The sequence below is a fragment of the Melospiza melodia genome, chromosome 5 (genome assembly GCF_035770615.1).
Source record: "Melospiza melodia melodia isolate bMelMel2 chromosome 5, bMelMel2.pri, whole genome shotgun sequence".
Lineage (NCBI taxonomy): Eukaryota > Metazoa > Chordata > Aves > Passeriformes > Passerellidae > Melospiza > Melospiza melodia.
Window position 1 is genome coordinate 28,172,210 of NC_086198.1, and position 18,303 is coordinate 28,190,512.

General features: G+C 43.8%; 1 protein-coding gene across 2 annotated transcripts in view; it reads left to right on the plus strand.

Moving 5' to 3' along the window:
- Positions 1-18,303, plus strand: part of AFF1 (ALF transcription elongation factor 1) — a 67,187-nt gene that overhangs the window by 18,161 nt on the left and 30,723 nt on the right. For both annotated transcript variants that reach the window (XM_063156707.1, XM_063156708.1), the window contains exons 2-3: positions 4,588-4,708; positions 5,219-6,199. In XM_063156707.1, the coding sequence (XP_063012777.1) occupies positions 4,588-4,708; positions 5,219-6,199 (1,102 nt within the window). The remainder of the gene's footprint in view (positions 1-4,587; positions 4,709-5,218; positions 6,200-18,303) is intronic.

Below are 18,303 nucleotides of genomic sequence, written 5' to 3' on the forward strand. Positions count from 1 at the left end.
CCTTCTCTGCTTAATTTTTTTTTTTTTTTTTTTTTTTGGTGTAACCTAGGGGGCAATGTGTTTAAAACATAAAAAGAGGTGTATTCAGGGTAATTTTTAAATACGCTTTGAAGGAAAGGTTGCAGCAATGCTGCATTTTATTGGAATGCATTTTTTTGTCCAAAATTTTTTGACAGGAGGTTTCTTACAGTCATTGTAGATAAACAGGTGGGCTGTGAGGCCTTGATCTCTTGCTCAGTGGGTCTGATGCCTCTGTCATACAGTGAGTAAACAGGGCTGGATAGATGTGATGAGTTGAAGGAGCTAGAGGAAGAAAAATCTTGAAAAGCTAATTCCAATTCATATCACTTCAGTGTGAAGATATGTGTTTTTGGGAAGCATGTACCAAAGCTGATTGATGATGATGATGCAGAAAATGATTGACTAACTGTACCATCTGTTGTACTTCTACCCTATGTTTTTTTCTTACCACTTGTGTGTGTTCAAACTGTATATTTTCTGAGAAATAGTGTTTGATGTGAAACAGAACTTAAAAGATTTGGCAAGTCACAACTTGTCGATGTCTCCATAAAGGAAAAGGAAGCAAAGGTTAGGACAGGGAGTTTTGGATGCTGTTTGGTATTAGCTGTAGTGTTGTCCTTCCATCTGCTTGTGTTGCACTCACTGTCAGGCTGTGTAGGTGATACCAGCATGAGAGCTGAGCACAGCTGTGATGCTCAGGAGCTTTCTGTGCCATGACTTTATCCATGCTTCTTTTCAGGCTGATGGGCTGATAAAAGAAACTGCATATTTAATCTTTGCAGATGTATCTTGGCTCTATAAATTGTAGTAATTTTTCTGTGGAGATTTTAATAGGAACTGAGCTGGGGTGCTGCAGGAAGGCTGCTGTGATGCATCCTTGTGATCTGTTTAATTGTTTTCAGGGGTGATGTGTCTTACCTTAAGCAAAAATATGTCTCTCAATCATGATTAGCATTTTCTCACATTAAATAAGAGTCAATGTTAATAACAAAACAGTTTAAATAAATTTATATTTTCCTGCAATTGTACTAAAATGAAATGTTGTGTCTCAGTGTTTCAGAAGAAGAGGTTCTGCATGTTGAGAGGGAAGTGTTCTCTGTGTGTTTGCTTTTTAGCCTTTTTCCACGTTCCTTCCTTGCTCCTGGATAAGTCCATTTGGGAGCCAGTACTATATCTTATTACAATTAAAGCAAATTTTTATTTTCATTTCATTTTCACTTGGAGAACACAGGGGACATAAGGGGCACAATTTCTTCCTGCACTAATCTATTTTTTGAAAATGTTGTCATGGCCTGGATTGTCACATATCAGCATTTGAACCTATGTAGTAAGGGCTGGCATGTCGCTGAGAGCGGCTTCAGAGCACGTCAGCATTGTATGGCTTGTTACAGACCCAAGTCTGGGTGATGTTGCGGATCAGGGCGTGTGCTGCTGAACTTCCTGAACCAAATCCCTTATTATGGGAGCCAGTGCTGCTTTGAGCCTAGCAGAATTCTACTGAATTCTACAGAATTCAGCACTATTTGGGGTTTTTTTGGGGGTGGGGGTGATCTGTGCATGTATCCCCTAACTCCCAGGCTCCCATGTGCTTGGTGTGTTGGTGCCATGCCTCGAGGTTCATTTGCAAACCAGTAAGGAAGAGCTTGGGGGGTGGTTTTGAGGTTTCTCTTGAGTTCTCATTCTGGGAAAATCTGAGTGTCAGAGCTGTGACTCTGAAGAGGTTCCTGAGGAGCAGGAGTTGGGGTTCTCCCGCAGCTTTGGCAGTGGCAGGGCTGGGGCAGTGCGTGTGTGAGGGGCGCCTTGCCGGAGCCTGGCAGACGGCGTCTCCGCGTGGGTTTCCTTGCTGGCGCCTGGCAGGACACGGAGACCTCCTCTCCTCCTGGCACGGGGCCACTCAGGGCCTGAGCTGACCGTGCTTCTCAGAGGCTTTCTGCCTGGCTTCCTGACTCTTGACCTTAGGGAGCTGCCCTGTGAGTTACAGCATAGCCCAGGTTTTCAAAAGGTTTTTGTGACACGTATACGATAAAATAGAACTGGAAGGGGTTTTAGTTGTTGTCTTCAGGCAGTTTAAGGTCTTGTCTGCAGCTTCAAGAGGGGAAGGTTGCTGCTTTCAACTGCATTATTAAATTTGTAGCTACTTAGTGTTTTTTCCCCTTATCCTTCTGCTTTTGAAACTGTAGCTCCTTCTGTTAGTGAAACTGGAGGAAGACTCGGAATGAAAATTACATTGACCCGATTCTGACAGGGAGGCAGAGGGTGGGTGGTGACCCCCAGCAGCAAAGGGGAGGGGAGTGACCCCTGGCCTGGCTGCAGGGGCAGCTGGCTGTGCATGGCCAGCAGCCTGGGCCATGGTACCCTGTGAGGGTATTGAATACTGAGCAGTGCCCGGTGCTCCCGTACCTGTGTGAGCCCCCCTGTCTGCTGGGAGGGTCCTGAGCTGAAACCTTTGTCTCCTCTTAAACCTCCAGGAACTGGCACTATGGCAGATAGGCAGTGTCCCTGCCCTTCCCCTCTACCCCCCCTCCACACTCTTTAGAAAGAATTTATTGCTGGGAAGAGAGCTTGGGGTCAAGGAAGGTTCAGGGGAAGAAAAGGCCTTTAGAGGTATTACAGCTGCTGTCTTTGCAGCAAGCAGCACATAAGTTGCTTTACATTCAGTGACAGGGTACATATAGGAAACATAGCTACTTGTCATCATAAATATTATTGTTGTGAGAGATTCAAGTGGTTTAGGGTTTTCCTTTTGTTTGAATGTAATCAGAACCTCTGAGCAAAACAACTTGATTACTTGAGTTTGGGTGCTTGCCAGCCTAGAAATAGAAGGACATCCGTAATCCACATGGATGTAAGCACAGTATTTTAGTAAAAAGCAATTTTCAGGGTCATAATATGTGGCCTGCCTTTTTGTGAAATACATTCACTTTAAAAAATCATTTGCAAGCATACCATTTTAGATAGCAAATCTAGCCTATATTAGATAGCAAACCTAGCAAATATTGCTTCAAGTTTGCCTTATAATTTTTCCTAAGATTTTGTATTTTGCAGTTGGTGTTTCCCTCACCTGACAGCACAAAGCTTTTCTGGCACACACAGTGTAACTGCCCAGCTAACTGCTTATAGATAGGAAATTGCTGACATGCAAAATTACATCAGATGTACAGGGGAAATAGTTCTATTATACAGTTTATTACAGAAGGATTGTAGGTATTTACTGAAGCAGTGGTCAGTGATTCCTGCTTTCTTCTTTTTTCTTTTATGAATGTTTAAAATTGTTTGCAGGAGTAGGGTACATAGCTATTACTGGACGCTTCTGTTTTGCTATATTTGGAAACAGTTTGACACTAGCAAAGTTGGAAACTATGCTAAACGTGCACAGTCTAACCCCTGAATATGTTTTTCTGCCTTAGTGGTACAAGTGCATCCTTACTGCAGTTCCGTATATAGAAATTTGCCATCTGTCAGCATCATTTTCCAGAGCTCCCATTGAGTCAGGAAACCCCCTCTGCAGCAGTCAGACCTCTTGGTAAACTGCTAGCAAAGCCAGTCCTCTGCCTCTCGTCTAGGGATGATTAAACTTTCAGAGGGTGGCTATTGGTGTAACATTTGGGAAGATGTCACTGGTGGGGAGGACAAGGCTCTTCCCTTGCAAAGTGGGCACTTGAGAATTGGCGAGTATGAAGAAAAATATAGGAATTGTATGTATACTGTAGACTGTGCAGTAGGGTAGAAATAAGGCAGGAGAGAGATGCCTGCATGCTTTTCCTTCCCCACTGTCTATAAAGATTTGAGCAAGAGATTCCCTTGTTTTGCAGTAGAATTTCAGAGGCAAGGTGTAGTTTAAAGGGTCTGGCTTGCCTTGAAGTCCTTCTGCTGTGCATGTGGCACAGGTTTATTGGTGCTTTGGTGTGGGGCTGGTGGAGTTGAGTGCATGCAGATGTGGTTGAGGAGGAACAGGGGGATTTGACCTGGTGTTTTCTGAGTTTCTGAGACCTTTCTAAATATGTTTGTGTAATTGCTTTAAATGCAGCTGCTTGGATTTCCTGGTGAGCAGCTTTCAAGCCTGTTTATTGCCAAGCAACATTGCCTTGTTTTTTGTCAGATAGATAAAGTTTGTTCTTTGAAAGTGGCAACACCTTCAAAATAATGGATTCTTTTACTCCTCAGTGAAGAGTTGGGGTGTAAGTCTGAACAACAAGAATGTTAGTTTTTCACAGTTATTGTTGCAAATGGATTTGCCAGCTGGTGTGCTTGTCACCCCCACTGACTGCTCCTCAATTTGCTTCACAATGAAATGGATGGATAGCTTTTTCCTTCCCACTGTTCTTGAAGGATGGTATCAGGAATAGAAATCACTGAGAAGGATGCATATACCTTGTGTGCCACATTACTGTGTTGTGCAGCAAATTCTTGATATAACTGATTTGTCAGCTGTAACTATCCCATGGATTTCAAGGTTGCTTTGGATGTAAGCTATTGTCTGAAACCAGGTTTTCTGTACAGAGTAGACACTTGTTGATAACACTGGTGTGCCGTGATAATCATCCTTCCTTTCTCTTCTTCCTGAAGCTTGTGCAACGAGGACAGAAACTTGCTGCGGATTCGAGAGAAAGAGAGACGGAGTCAGGAGGTTCTGGAAGACAAAAAACAGTTCTCTGAGAAAACTCCCCTCTTTGCAGAACCCTACAAGGTAATGGTACGGGGGGCTGGGAGGGGAAGAGAAGAGGAGAGAGGGCTGGGGTAGAAGAGGAGAGCTGTGGCTCTGCATAGGGTGTTAGCAGACTTGAGCATGGTAAATACAAACACAGCATCTTCCCATCTGCTTAGTTTCAATTCCTCAGAGAATGTGCTTGAATCTCAGTTGGTTGTGCAGGAGCAGTATGGACTTTGGCCTGGCCTCCTGTAGTTTGAGGGAGGGTGCCCAGGAGTAGCTTGGCTGCCTGTCTGTCTGCAGCTGTGGGTGTAACAAATGAATCTGATGTTAGCACATCTGGAGGCTCCAGATGCACCAAGCTTGGCTTGATAGTGGCTCAAGCAGTCCCATCTGCTTTGGAGACATTTGCAGGATCAAGATGAGCTTACCTTACTTCGCTCATGGTGATGTGTGGTGCTTAAGTTAAGATCCTGAAGAATGTCTCTTCCTGAGCTGGATCTCTTGGGGGGCTTTTGAAATGTTCACCTCTTTGTTCTTCTGTTGCAGACTAATAAAGGAGATGAGTTGTCAAGCCGAATTCAGAACATGCTGGGCAATTATGAGGAGGTCAAGGAGTTCATGAGCAACAAATCTTGTCAAAACCTTATAGGGATTCCAAAGAGCGTTGCCCCTCAGTTTGCCCCCGGGCCGCCTGAGAAGGCCATCCGTACATTGCCATCTTCATTCCAGCACCTGACCCGCCGTCCACCCGTGGGACCCATGGCTGTACCCCCTCGCCCTCCAAGCCACTCCAGCCACTACCCAAAGGCACAGCCAGGAACAGAGCCAGCTTTGGGTTTGCACAGCAAGAGCCGCAGCTCGGCCAGCGCTCGCAGCCACGGCCCCGAGCACAGCCGCGGGGGCCGAGACGCGCAGGCGGGTTTTCCCCACAGCCACCATGGCAAGCCTGGCAGCGGGGAAGGTCGGGCTCACAGCCTGCAGGCCTCCCCTCTGGCACTTTCCCCCTTCCTGCCATGTTTGTTGTCTTCTCCCGTGGCACCCCTGTCACCTCTACATTCCAGCCAGCATATCAATTCCAGGTCACAGAACAGCAGCAAAAGTCATGGGTCAACCTACAGTCAAACCAAATCATTACAGGACTTGGTGACGGGATCACAGGAGAAGGAAAGTCGGGACAGCCCAGCCGTTACCTTGACCAGCACCACTCAGCCTTCCTCTCAGACTTTTCCCCCTTCTTTGACATCAAAAGCCAGTGCAATGCAGCAGAAACCAACTGCCTATGTCAGACCCATGGATGGCCAAGATCAGGCATCATTTGAATCCCTGGAGCTCAAACCTCTTCTGGAGGAATACCATGAAGGACCCAATGACGATGTCTCGGATTTGAAGGCCAAAGTTAAAGCTGAACTATCCAAGTTGGAAACCCTCTCTGAGCCCAAGGAAGAGACTGATGAAGATCTGTCAGATTTGAAGGCAAAAGCCAAAGTAGAACTATCCAAATTCGAAACCCCTTCTGAGCCCATAGAGGTGAGTGCAATTTTTGGGCATGTCTGTTGGAGCAGGGTAAGTTTGGCTGTGGGAGAACAGGTCATCAAACAGCAGTGACTGCCAGAAGCAGGGGTGACTGTGTGTTTGGAACGTGCATTTCGAGGTTGACCTGGGTGTAAGATACCTGTTTGAATAGTCAAAATGTGACACTTCCTGTGATTTTCCTGTTGTTTTCTCAGTGAGGCTACAGCAGGTTTTATAGCTTGAACTTGCCTCTGCGCCCATAATTTTTGTTTTCCTCTAATGCTTGTTGAAAAGAAGGGGGAAATGATATGGTGAGAAGATCAAGTGTTGATGCAGAGTGTCAGGACTCAGTGGTGGTGGGTGGAGGCCCTAGATCCTCACTGAATATGAATAGCCAGCAGTGCAGTAGATTCTGTGGTCACCTGGCTTTTGTGACTGGGAACGGCAAAGATTCTCCTCTGTAAGTTTGTAAAATTTCACTGTAGACCCACAGGAAAGTATGACTTGATATTGCTGGTTTCCTTGTTGTACTCCATCTGTTTTTGCTGACCCAATGCCACCTCTCTGGTTTGTCATGTGGGATGGAGGCAGAAAGCTGGTAAAGCCACGGGAGAGGAGGAGCAGCTTTGTACATGTGTTGTTCAGCAAATGCAGCTCCTTTTCCTGTGCCCACTGAAGCCCAGTTTCAGCTGTGCCAAGGGACCAGCACGCTGACTCTGCCAGCCTTGGGACTTGGCCTCCTGTGAGCTCAAAGGCACTTGGTTCCCTGGTACATTTTGGGGATTTACTGTGCTCATCCTTCAGCCCTGATGTTGTTGCTATGCCCTATGGGATGTAGGAACCCATGGTCCTAAAGCAGCTGGGCAAGGAGGGTTTCAGAGATTTTCAATTTGTATTTTGCCACCTCTGTAATGAAAAGAAAGAGTGTGGGTGCAGTCTGTTTTTCATGGAAAAGGGTGTGGATCAGCTGCAAATGGCTGTAGGCAGTATCTTGTGGGAAATGAGAGGAAGCTGTCAAAATGACAGCGCTGAGAAGTTGTGAAAATACTTTCATGCTGAGAGACTTTATTTGCTACCAAGTAGGTTTGGCATTGCACATCACACCTCAAAACAGGAAGTTCACTGAGGTCACATTACCTTATTTGCTTAACCAGATTTTACTCCTGGGAGAAAAAGAAAGCAGTGCAGGGCATCACCTTCTACATTATCTTATTTTCTCATCTGCATTATTGTCTTATTTGTTTTCCCATCCCCGTGCTTCTTCTGTCATCTCATGTAACTCTGGTTTAATACGGATTTTGATAGTGCAGCATTGTATATGGTGCTGTGTGCTGAATGAGACCTTTTTCTCACTTTCTGTTGAGCACATGAGTCTGAGTCCAAATGCCCATGAAAATCCTACAGCTGCCAGTGCAGGAGTAGCATTGCTCATGCTCCTTCTGTTTCATCTGTGGCAAAGTAGGAATGCAGTAAAAAGGGAATTGAAGATAACAAAAAAAAAATGTTTTTGCACAGGCCAGGACCGTGGTTTTAATTATATGCTTAGTCCATTTTGAAGCTGATAGAGGAATCTTTTTTTGTGAATATGCTGAATGATCCTGCTTTACAGTAGGGATCTTTGGGCTGTGGCCCCTGATTGTTTTCTGTGCATAGGCAGGCAGGAATAGAGGCATTTTGGATAATGGCTCTGTAAGCTCTAGTGAAAAATACATTACTTTGATTTCTGCTTTTTTTCAGTCTTGTCATTGTCACATTTGCTTACTTCTGTTTGGTCTCAGTGATGAGCATCTCTTTGGTAATAGAGCCCTCCAGGGCTGAAGCCTGGAGGGAGAAGAGGAAGAACCAGTGAGGTGGCACCCCTGGGTATATGGCCTGTGTGCTGGATGTCCTGTTCAAGAGAGGCTGCTTGGGGGTCTGTTGGCTGGAAGGTTGTCCCCCTCTTTCGTTCCTGGTGAAACAGGAGCTGTGGGGAGGCTCCTGCCCTGCAACGACCCTGACAGTGAATAGTTCTAGACTAGCAGAAACTCTGTTGTTCTTCCCTCTTCCCTGAACGGTTTGGCCCCACTTTACTGAACAGCCACATGCCAAATACAGTTTTTCCTGTGCTCTCCCTTGACATGACTTAGGAAAGCCATTTCCTCAACATGTGTTCTGGTTAATTGAATTTCTAAGGCATGTTTCACCTGCAGCTGTGAATTCATTATTGACAGCTCCTACTCCTGGGAACACTGAAAAGTTCAGCCTCCCAGGCCAAATAGACATGCAGTTTCACTGCAGAGTGAATGAATCCACAGTGGATAACCGTGCAGTGACTCACTTTGCATTCACAGAGACACTGAGCAGCTCTTTCCCCTCTTCCCCAAATCAAAGCCTTCACTTTCAAATGTCATCACTGTTGCTTTAATGTGTCTTCCCAAATTTGCTGTGAGAAGATTTAAAAATATAGCACAAGTGTAGAAGCTTGGATGTATCCCTTCTCTTCATGTGCCAGGTTTTTCCTCTTCTCCAGCACCTAAACAAAGGTGCTTTTAAAGCCATTCTCTCCCTCTCCATGTCTCTAGGAGGGCTGCAGCACCAACAAAGACCCTTGTATTGCCTCCATTGACACAGACTGTGATGTGTGAAAGGGAATCAGTTTGACAGCAGGGGAAGAAGCAGCCAGGCTGTTTTGAGGGAGAGTGTTTATAAGTCTTCAAGCATTATTAAGGACATAATGTATGGAGGAATGTACAGCCCTTGATGCTCATTGAAGGTTTGGCTTTGTTTTCCCAAAATTTTTGGGGGTATTAGGGTATCCTTCTACCTGGTGTAATGAGGCCTCATCAGGCTCTCCTGCCTGTGAACTGGGAAGCAAAAAGGGAAGCAGCCAATTTAGAACCCCTCAGCAACAATGAAGCAGCCCAGATGTGTAAAGTCATTTTGGTAACACTGTATTATCCTTGTGTACAAGTTGCTGTCATTGAGCTGTGTTTTCCTCAGTAAACATTTATCAGTGTTCACCAATTAAAATGTGGTTGTTATATAGTAAATAGGAATTACTAAATACCTATGAAGATGTTTGGATGGCAAATATAAAAAGTCTGTTCTAGGTAAATAATATTTCACTGGACTTCTCTTCATGGCATCTGAGTTTTTCTACTGGCAGAAGCTGTCAGACAGATGAACCCTGTAAAGTAGAAATAAATACGTTGTTTTAATTCTGCATAATTTCCAAATGAAAAATTTTAAAGACACACGTAGCACTGTTGGCCTTATATAATGAATACACAGTAGTCAGCATTAAGCTACTGTCATCTTCCTCCCAATCTTTTATGTATTTCTCATTTACTGAATAGAAGGAGACTGTGTTTTGTTTGGGGGGGGAGGTTTCCCTCACCTCTTGTATTCCTTTTTTGACTATTTTATTTTCCTTGCTTTGCACCAGGACAAGTAACAAGGTGTTACTTCTGTGTCGCCTCTGCTGCCCTTTTTATAATCTGAAGTGCCTCAGGTGATTGGAGAAGGGTTTTCATGCTTCCCCACAGGCATTGTGTCAATTTGTCTTGCTGCTGGTGTGTGACTGCTAAAGAAGCAGATCAAACATTGTTGCTTTTTCTGACTGTTTTGGATACAAAAAGTTGTAAAGGCAAAAAAAGTAAGCTTCAACCTCACCATAAGAGCTGACAGTGTCATTTTTGGTAGGCTTCCCTAACAAATTGCATGTAAATATATGAAGCTGTGCAGTCCAAGGCCTTTCCCACAAGTCTTGGGCATTGTGGTGTGTGCCGAAATGAATTGCAGCCAGAGGAAGGTTTACTGTGGGATTCTCTGCTGCTCATTGTCATACCAAGTGCCCAAAGACAAATTCTTTCACTTGGGTCTTCTCCATGTTCCCTTTTGGCTCTCAGACGTGAAAGCAGTTGGTACTTTTTATGCTCTTACATTATTTTAATTTCTTGTTCCCCTCATTCACTGGGTTGCAGGTACATCCATGGGCAATGACCTTGGTTGCTGCCTCTTGGGATGGTTGCATGGACCACAGGCAGACTGAGGGTTTGACTAGTGGTTATGAGGTCAAGATAGCACACAGCTTTTGCATTTTTAAATGCACATTTTGGCTTCTCCTCTTTTTCCCTCAGATGATGAGCATGCAATATCTTAGGAGAAGTGACAGTCAATCCCAGTTGACAGGAAAGAATTATATGTCAGTGCTGTGTTTTGGGTTTTTCAGCTAAACCAAGCCAGAGTGTGCGGCTGTAGTTATGTAAACAGAAAAAGCTACTTGTATTTGATTTAATAGGTCAGTCCCACTGGATGCAAAAGAGAATTTTCCCTTGTGTGCATCTTCTTTGGAAGAAGCCACATTTTCTATCCAGGCTTGAAATAAACCAGCAATAAAATGCCAAAGTAGCTCTGATGGCTCACGCGAATCATCCTCCACCAACCTCTCTGTAGATTTCTGAAACACTCCGTGCTGTTTCTTGCACAAGTGGAAAGTGCCAAAGGGACAGATGTTGCCAATTTGAACTGTACAGGGGGAAGGCAAATATTGCTAAGCAACCGAGTGCTTGAGAGAATTTTTCGGAGAGGAGCCAAGGGAGTTATGTCTGGGAGCGCCTGCAGCTTCTCGTGGCTCGGTGTGAGGGAAGAGATTAAAAGTTCTTTCCTGTCAGGGCTGACGCCGCCAGCACAAAAGACACCATAACCTATTGACACTGATTAGGGCTGACAAGGCAATGTATGAAAACAGGAAATCTGCCCTGCCATGTGGGAAGGCAGTAAGACATGTTCAGAGAGGTAAGTGCAGCACACAGCTGGTGCCAGGGTGGGGTCAGCAGTTGGCTTCAGCGGGACCAGGTGGAACCCAGGCAGGCACCCAGCCCCGTGAAGTCCAGGGGAGGCTGTGTCTGGGTCTGCCTTTCACATCTGACTGGGAGCAGGTCGCTGAAGGACGGGCTGGCAGGGAGAGGGGGGTGTTTCCAGTGAGTCTTGTAATAATTGCAGGCTGCCTCACGTAAATGGAGTTAACTTCTCTATTACTGAAGGATGAAAAAAGCTTAGAAACAAGGCAAGTCTTAAAACACCTGTGTGTGGTTGTGCTTCTCCCTGGCCAAGCAGTACTTCATAGGTAAGTGCCAGCCTGGAGGTCTTTGCTTTGGTGGTCACAAATGCCACTGGAGATGTTTCCTCAGAGAGTGAATCTGCCTGTTTCAAGCTTCTGAATTATTTTGGCTGTAGACTCTTGGTTGAAGAGATGTGTTTCTGGAATGAAACACAAGATTTATCTTCCTACATTGGTCATCACATTAGCACTCCCCTAATGCTACTTTGAGCACCTCCTAGACTTTGATCTGATTCTTTGCTTTGTTTGAGTATAGGGAAATGTTTAGCTAGCATGTGCTTTGTGTTGTATTTCTTACTTTATGGGATTTTTTTTTTTTTACTGCCTACCAGTGAGCCTCGGTGGAAGTGGCATTTTGCAGCTTAAGGATGCTCCATAGGAATATGGATCAGCACATGATGTGGGTTATGACAAGTCTGGTGGTTCTGCCTTTGCTTCTTGGGCACTGCTCGCAGTGCTCGTGCTCCATGTGGGTGCTGCAGCAGGAGGGTGCCTCACTGAGGTGTTGGTCAGCTCTGTGGTTTTCAGTGAGCACCAGCATCAAGGGGAGAGGAGTTCCCCTGCTTTTTTATGAGCTGGTACATTCCTACTTGGAGAAGGGCTTCTGATGGCCCTGAGTAGGGCATGAGATTGCCAGAGCTCACCAAAGCTTGACTACAGCAATGGTAATTTTTGAAAAGAAGTCAACAAGTAGTAGTGCTCCTGCCCTGGCACACTACTCGGTGCAGTCTGTTTTTATATGAGTTATGCCTCTCTTATTTGTTTCCTTGTGTTGTTATTCTGTGCTTTGAAGTTTTGGGTCTCATTTTCCATTTTCTCTGATGTCTAACAATGTTGCTGTCTGAATTGTCTTTAACATCCTTCTCCCTCCCAAGCTTTAGATGCCAGTTTTTATCCTCATAATGATGAGCATTTATTTCTTAGACAATAAAATAGTGCTGTATTGTTTTAAGCCAGGAGAATATTTTCATTCCCTGTTGGAAAAGGTGATACTCCTAATTGTTTGATCTGCTTTTTGACACACCAATTTCTCCTCCAAACTGCTTTAGCAGTGTTACATTTTCTTGCCAATTTGTTCTGTGAGCCAAATGGTTCATAAATGTCATTAGATATTGAGATGTTCTTTTTGCATGCAATTAGGGGTATCTTGGCAGTCCAGTGTACTCCAAGCAAAAGGTCTGGGTGCATTCCCAGAGAGCCTCTGCCATCAGCCCAGCTTTCTTTTCATGTACCAACCCCAGGGAGACAAACTGCAGCTGGCATTGCTTTGTGCTCATTTCAAATCCAAAAGGGATGGATGCCAGAAATGTCCTCTGTCCCCTCCCTTCCCCATACCTCCTCCATCTAATAAAAGACACTCTGGCCTTCTATGACTCCCTCCTTTCCAGGGTACTGAATTCAACCACTTTGGCCTTTCTGCCTGTTCTTCAGATGGAGCTTTTCTGGAATCAAAGGAGAGAGGAACAAGGGTGATGTTTGCTTTGGCTGCTAAGGAAATAGAGCTCAATAGTACTTGGCTTGTAGACTAATTTTTAACCAGTTACAAAACTTGACCTAAACTCCCATTACTTACAGAAACTCCAGTTTAGGTGACTTGTTCAAATGTGCACTTTCCTTTGAAGACAAACAGTAACTTTTGCTATTCAAGAGATTGCCATGTAGCTTAGGTTATGCCACAGCCAGAAATGTTATTTTGGCTGGCTTACTAAGCTTCACTAAGTGAAAAAAAAAAAAAATAGACCACTAAAAAAACTCAAAAAACCTACTTAAAATTTTCAGATCTTTTTCACTACTCAAAGTTAGAAAGAATAGCAACAACATAGCAATATTTATTTTTTCCTTTTCTTGAGAGATGAGAGAATTCAGTTTCTCTGTTAGCATAATTTTAAGAGCATTTATCTTGAATTAGGGCCTGAATGCAAGTATTTGTTTTAATACACTATTGAATTGAAAGCACCCCAAGGCGAGAAGTGAGTGAGCACTTCCCCATGCTTTTTAAGGTTAACTGCTGAATGTGTTTACAAATATGTTTCTGTGTCTGTAGAACTAGCACACTGGCAGAGTGACTGAGCATTTTACAAGTTTGTTGTAAAATAAAGTGTGTGGAATGATTCCCTATTAACTCTGTGGTATCTATTTCTTCTAAAGCTTATATTTTTTTAACTTGGTTTACGAACATTAGTTTTTTTAAACATGGCTTATGCATGTTGTATTTTGAATAGCAGTGGCTTGTGAAGAATGCTAGAAGTTTGGGAAGATACAGGGTGAATTTGTGTAACAGGAGACAAAATTATGTTAGATTCAACCTATTCCTCCTCAGACAAGGAATACTTTGGTTTCTTTCATCAGCCTGTCAGCTCACTGCTGTTCAGACCAAGTTGTAATTCAGACTTGGCTGGACACCATCTGTTCTCTCGAGGTGAAAGGTATTGGTATATTCAGCCTGAATGTTTTCACTTGAAGTAGGCATTTTACTGAAGGTGCTCTTGGGCTGTCACATTGCTTGTCTCTTTGTATTTTTGCTTTGTTAATCTCTGGCTGTGTGTGCTGAAGGAATGCCATCTGTGCTTTACCAGTGCAAAGGACATGCCTTGCCTCCTTGGTGTAGGTCAGCTCCATTCCTGCCCCTCTTTGCCAACACAGTATTGATGTTACCACAATAATATTGCACATTTTTTCATAATGAAAGCAAGAGGAGAAGCAGTGTGGTATTTATTTTTCTGTTTGCTATGGTAGCAGTAGCCCCTTGGGTATGTCCTACCCTTCCCTTAGACATTTCCTCAGAGCCCTCTGTGGTGCACACATAGGGAAAAGCTTGTCCAGCTTTCAGGAGTCTAAGGATTGTGTGTGTGAAACTATTACAATGTAGAGACATTGCCTGAGAGGACATAAAAAATTCCCAGTACACCAAGGTGGTGAGCCCTATCCATTATGGTGACAAATTATGAACCTGCTTGCTTACATCCCTGAGGTATTTTAAATTATTTGAGTATTTTGCCATTGGTTTGTGGGGACTTTTCACAAACATTGGAATCATTTGAGCAATTATGCATGAAGGAAATTATGGGCAGTGAAACAGTGATACAGAAAATCTGGAAATGTCTGTAGTCTTCTCCAGTTTGCTGTCCCTAGGATGCATCAGGAAAAGATGGAGAAAGCTTTTCCTTAGGCAAAGGTTGGGTGGTGTCTTGGTACTTCTTGTAACCATCTCTCCTTGTTTGGAATTTAATTCCAAGCCATTCAGACAGTATGTTAAATAAGCAAAAAAGCCATTTATTCCTTCCAGATTATACAAACAAGGAGAGAAACAGTGAACTGATCCTCTCCCATCCTCTCAGCATTGCTTTGCTTTCTGATAGCTTTTTGAGCCAGGGATGCTGATGGTCTGTAGCCTTCCTGAGTGACAAGGATCACTTCTCAGATGCCAGCCAGGTACCTTAGCTCAGCACCTCCTGCTTTGCTTGGCTTCAGGTAAAAATTGTGTGTGACAGCTCTGCAGAGTGTAAGCCTGGCATAAGGAATTTCTGAGACTTGGGGCACACTGTCTGCAGCCCTCAATGCAGAGTTTAGGGGATGATAAAAATGTCTTTTAAGGAACCTTGCATTTTGAATCATGACAAAGGCAAGTGTCTTCTATATACAGATTTAAAATATTGTGGATTGGTTGTTCTAGGCACAGCATAAGCAAAGAAGGTTCTAGAAGGCTCTGTCCAGCCCTGGCCTCTGTTCCCACCTGGCAAACAAGCTCAGGGTGCTGTGAGCTTTTTGCTGAGTGCACAAAGCTGTTTTCTGAGGAGAGGATGACAGTGTCTGTGCGTGCTCAGCTGAGTAATAACAAACATCTCCTGGAAGCAGACTGTGTCAGCCTTGGATGCTGCTTTTACAGCTGAAAGTGTAAGTTAAGCTGCTTCCAAGTTAGGCTGCTGTCACTTACCTGGTCACTCTGTTTAGCATACAAAATTGAAGAGTGGCCAGGTAACTGGTGGACAGGACTTGCTTTGGTTTCCCATTGTCTTTAGCAAGATAGGGAGCTCCCAAGAGACTTGTCCAATATTTGTCTTGAGGAGGATAACTTTCATCTGTGTAGACATGATAATGGTGATAATACTAAGGCACCTTGCTGTTCCATCCACAAAACATAAAATCTAAAAATAGGTTTTTTTGCATTTAGTTCAGTTATAAAACAATAGTGATAGTTGCCTTTGCAAGCAAAAGGATATCCTGCTATTTTTTCCCTTGCCAGTTAAGTTCCTTGGTTTGGAAACATTTAAAGATATTTCTTCCATTTCCATTAAAATTTAAAAATAGCATGTAGGCTCTTTCTGAGTTGAGAACTTCATTTTCTTAGGGAGAGAGATACAATTCCTATCCTTTCAACACATGTGTTTTCTTTTTTCCTTTGGGAATACCATCCTTAGATGTACTAACAAGCATCCCTTTATTCATGTCCCTCCCACTTGCCTTCTCCTTTGATGCCCTGGTCCCGGTGACTGATGCCTTTCAGCTCCCCCAGGCTGTGTGCTCTGTCCCAAGCAGCAGCAGAGATGTGCTGGGTGCTGGCAGGGGACTGGTGATGTTGCTCCAGGCTCCAGCCTGCCTCTTCAATTTGTTTTATTTCCCAGACTTTTATTGGCAGTGTCGGTAATGCAGGGAGGAGCTGAGGGTGCTTTCAAACAGCTGGGAGAGGCTGCATCTCCAAGAATGTTTACTGAGTCTTTAAGGGGAGGTGCACCAAGTGCCACCACTGCCATCATAAATCTAACTCTGCTTGTTTTCCAAGGGGAAAGTCGTCTTTGGAAATAGAAAGCATTTCTGAGAGATAGCAGCAGTTAATTATCTGAAGTGATCCTCAGAGCCACAGGATACTTCTCACCACCAAAAGCCCCATTTTCCTTGATGGTCTTAACAAGCATAGTTATTATTTTCTTATCTTTTGTTGTTTCAGCTGCAGGGACCAGCTTTTTTCTGGAGTAGGCTAGAGTCAGGCTACTCAAAATGCTGTAAAAGTATATCTATGAGCATAAATTGCAATGAGGTGGTACTGGACATGAGAAAATACCTGAAACAGTGGCTTGCTGCTCTTACTCAAATGCTTCCATTGAAAGAAAATTGTGTGTTCATTCTGCAGGGAACAAGGGGACACAACCTCAGCCTTTTATGGACACAATACTTACAGATTCACATTAAGCAGTATTAAAAATTATTTACTAGAGACCTTTAAATGGAAAGCAGGTAAGAAAATTTTGTGGCATCAAGGGGTCAGAACTAGATTTTTGAGAGCTGCTGTACAGATGGTCATTGCAGTGGAGAGGTGCTCTTGTGTGGAGGCTCTTCATGCAGGGCAATTTACTAGAGAGAATCAGCCTTGGCTGGAGTCCTGGTCTGCATGGCAATGTACAGGTGATGCTGCACTTAACTTCCATGCTTACTTTGCTTGGATTTCAGATATATTATTATTAGATGGAGGCTAACAAGAGATGCACAAATTTTTGTCAGCAGCTCAGGATTTGTAATGAATCCTTCATTAAAACATATCAACAGTCTGTTCCCCCAGGACACAACCCCCTTGGCTGCTTCAGTCAAAGAAAGACAAAACAGCAATTTGTTTTTTTTACGCTGTTTGAACACAAGGAGGCCCGTGTATTTATTTTTAGATTGAGCAAAATAATCCATCTCGGGGTTAGAAAAGCGTGTAAAATCTTTAAAGAATGTTTTATTTCCTGCAGGCACCCACGCAGGAACAGGACAGTACAACCATTGTTTGCTGAGTATTTTGATGTAAAATGCTTAAATTGCCAGGATCATTCAGTGTCAGCTGAAGAAACCTCGTGGGAATGGTTTGGTTTGTTTTCAAACCTGCTACGATGGCAGTGAGAGGCTGGAGCTGCTCTCTTCACTTGGAACTGGGCTGCTGAGTTGAGGTGTGGGCAGAAGCAGAAGAGAAGGTGGTGTGGCATTTTTCTAGTGGATAACTTTGGTGTTGCTTTGGAAAAGAGAGTTGTGGACTCAAAGGAGTTAAGTGTGCTTGTGGAACTGCCCACAGGGAACTTGGCTACAGGAGAGCTGCTGGTGAAACCCTGGTGCCCACAGAGGACCTGAAATAGAACCCAGAGAATTTATTTTAGAAGGCTCCTGTGGACTCTGAGACTGGTAGATTGGATTTGTAGTCTACAATGAAGTCATGTGATGTCAAGCAAGCAGCATAGACACAAATGAGAAAACAAATGCTTTTATAGTGCAATTTCAAAGACTTTATCTGGCTGGATAAGACAGAATCCTTCTGTACATTTCTGTAGTGCCTCAGCATTGTTTTAGTGTGCATACAGCAAAAAGCATAAATAGGTTTTGGGTGTCATGAACTACACAAGTGGAACTTAACACTGGAAGCAATGTCAAGCAGATCTACTTCAGCTTTGCTTTGATTTGCTGGAATTATTCCAGTCTCACTCCGTGAGGTTGAAGAACTAAGTTGGTGAGAGGGGAGACCGAGGATGTGGTGCTTGTTGCTGCTCATTGTCCGTAGCTTAACCCACCCATCTGGCTGCCTGCAGCTGGCACAAAACTCAAACAAGGGCATCCCCAAACATGTATTTCTTACAGCTGCTGCAGTGGGTGCTACCTTGTTACTGCTTTCCACAAAGAGAATCTGATACAAGGTTTTTATAAAACTTCAGCTACTTCAGCTTTATTGGTGTTTAATTTTTCTCTTTTCATCCTTTTGTATTCTACCTTATGTTTGGGGTTTTTTTTGTTGTTGTGGTTGTCATGTTTCTGTTGAAATGGAGTGAGCTTTCTTCTTCTGTGCCAAAAATGATGTGTCTTGCAGTAATTTCTCCTGTGAAAATTAATCCTAGTCTTGGGCAACCTGCTGAGAAAATTGCCTTCCCTTCTCTCGGATTTGTTGTTCTGTGACAGCAGCTTCCTGAATTTTCTGGAACAGCTCAAGCTGCTGTTAAAGGGACTCTGCTGCCAAATAATACCTCTGTGTTATTTTACAGTAGTAATGAAACCTCAGACA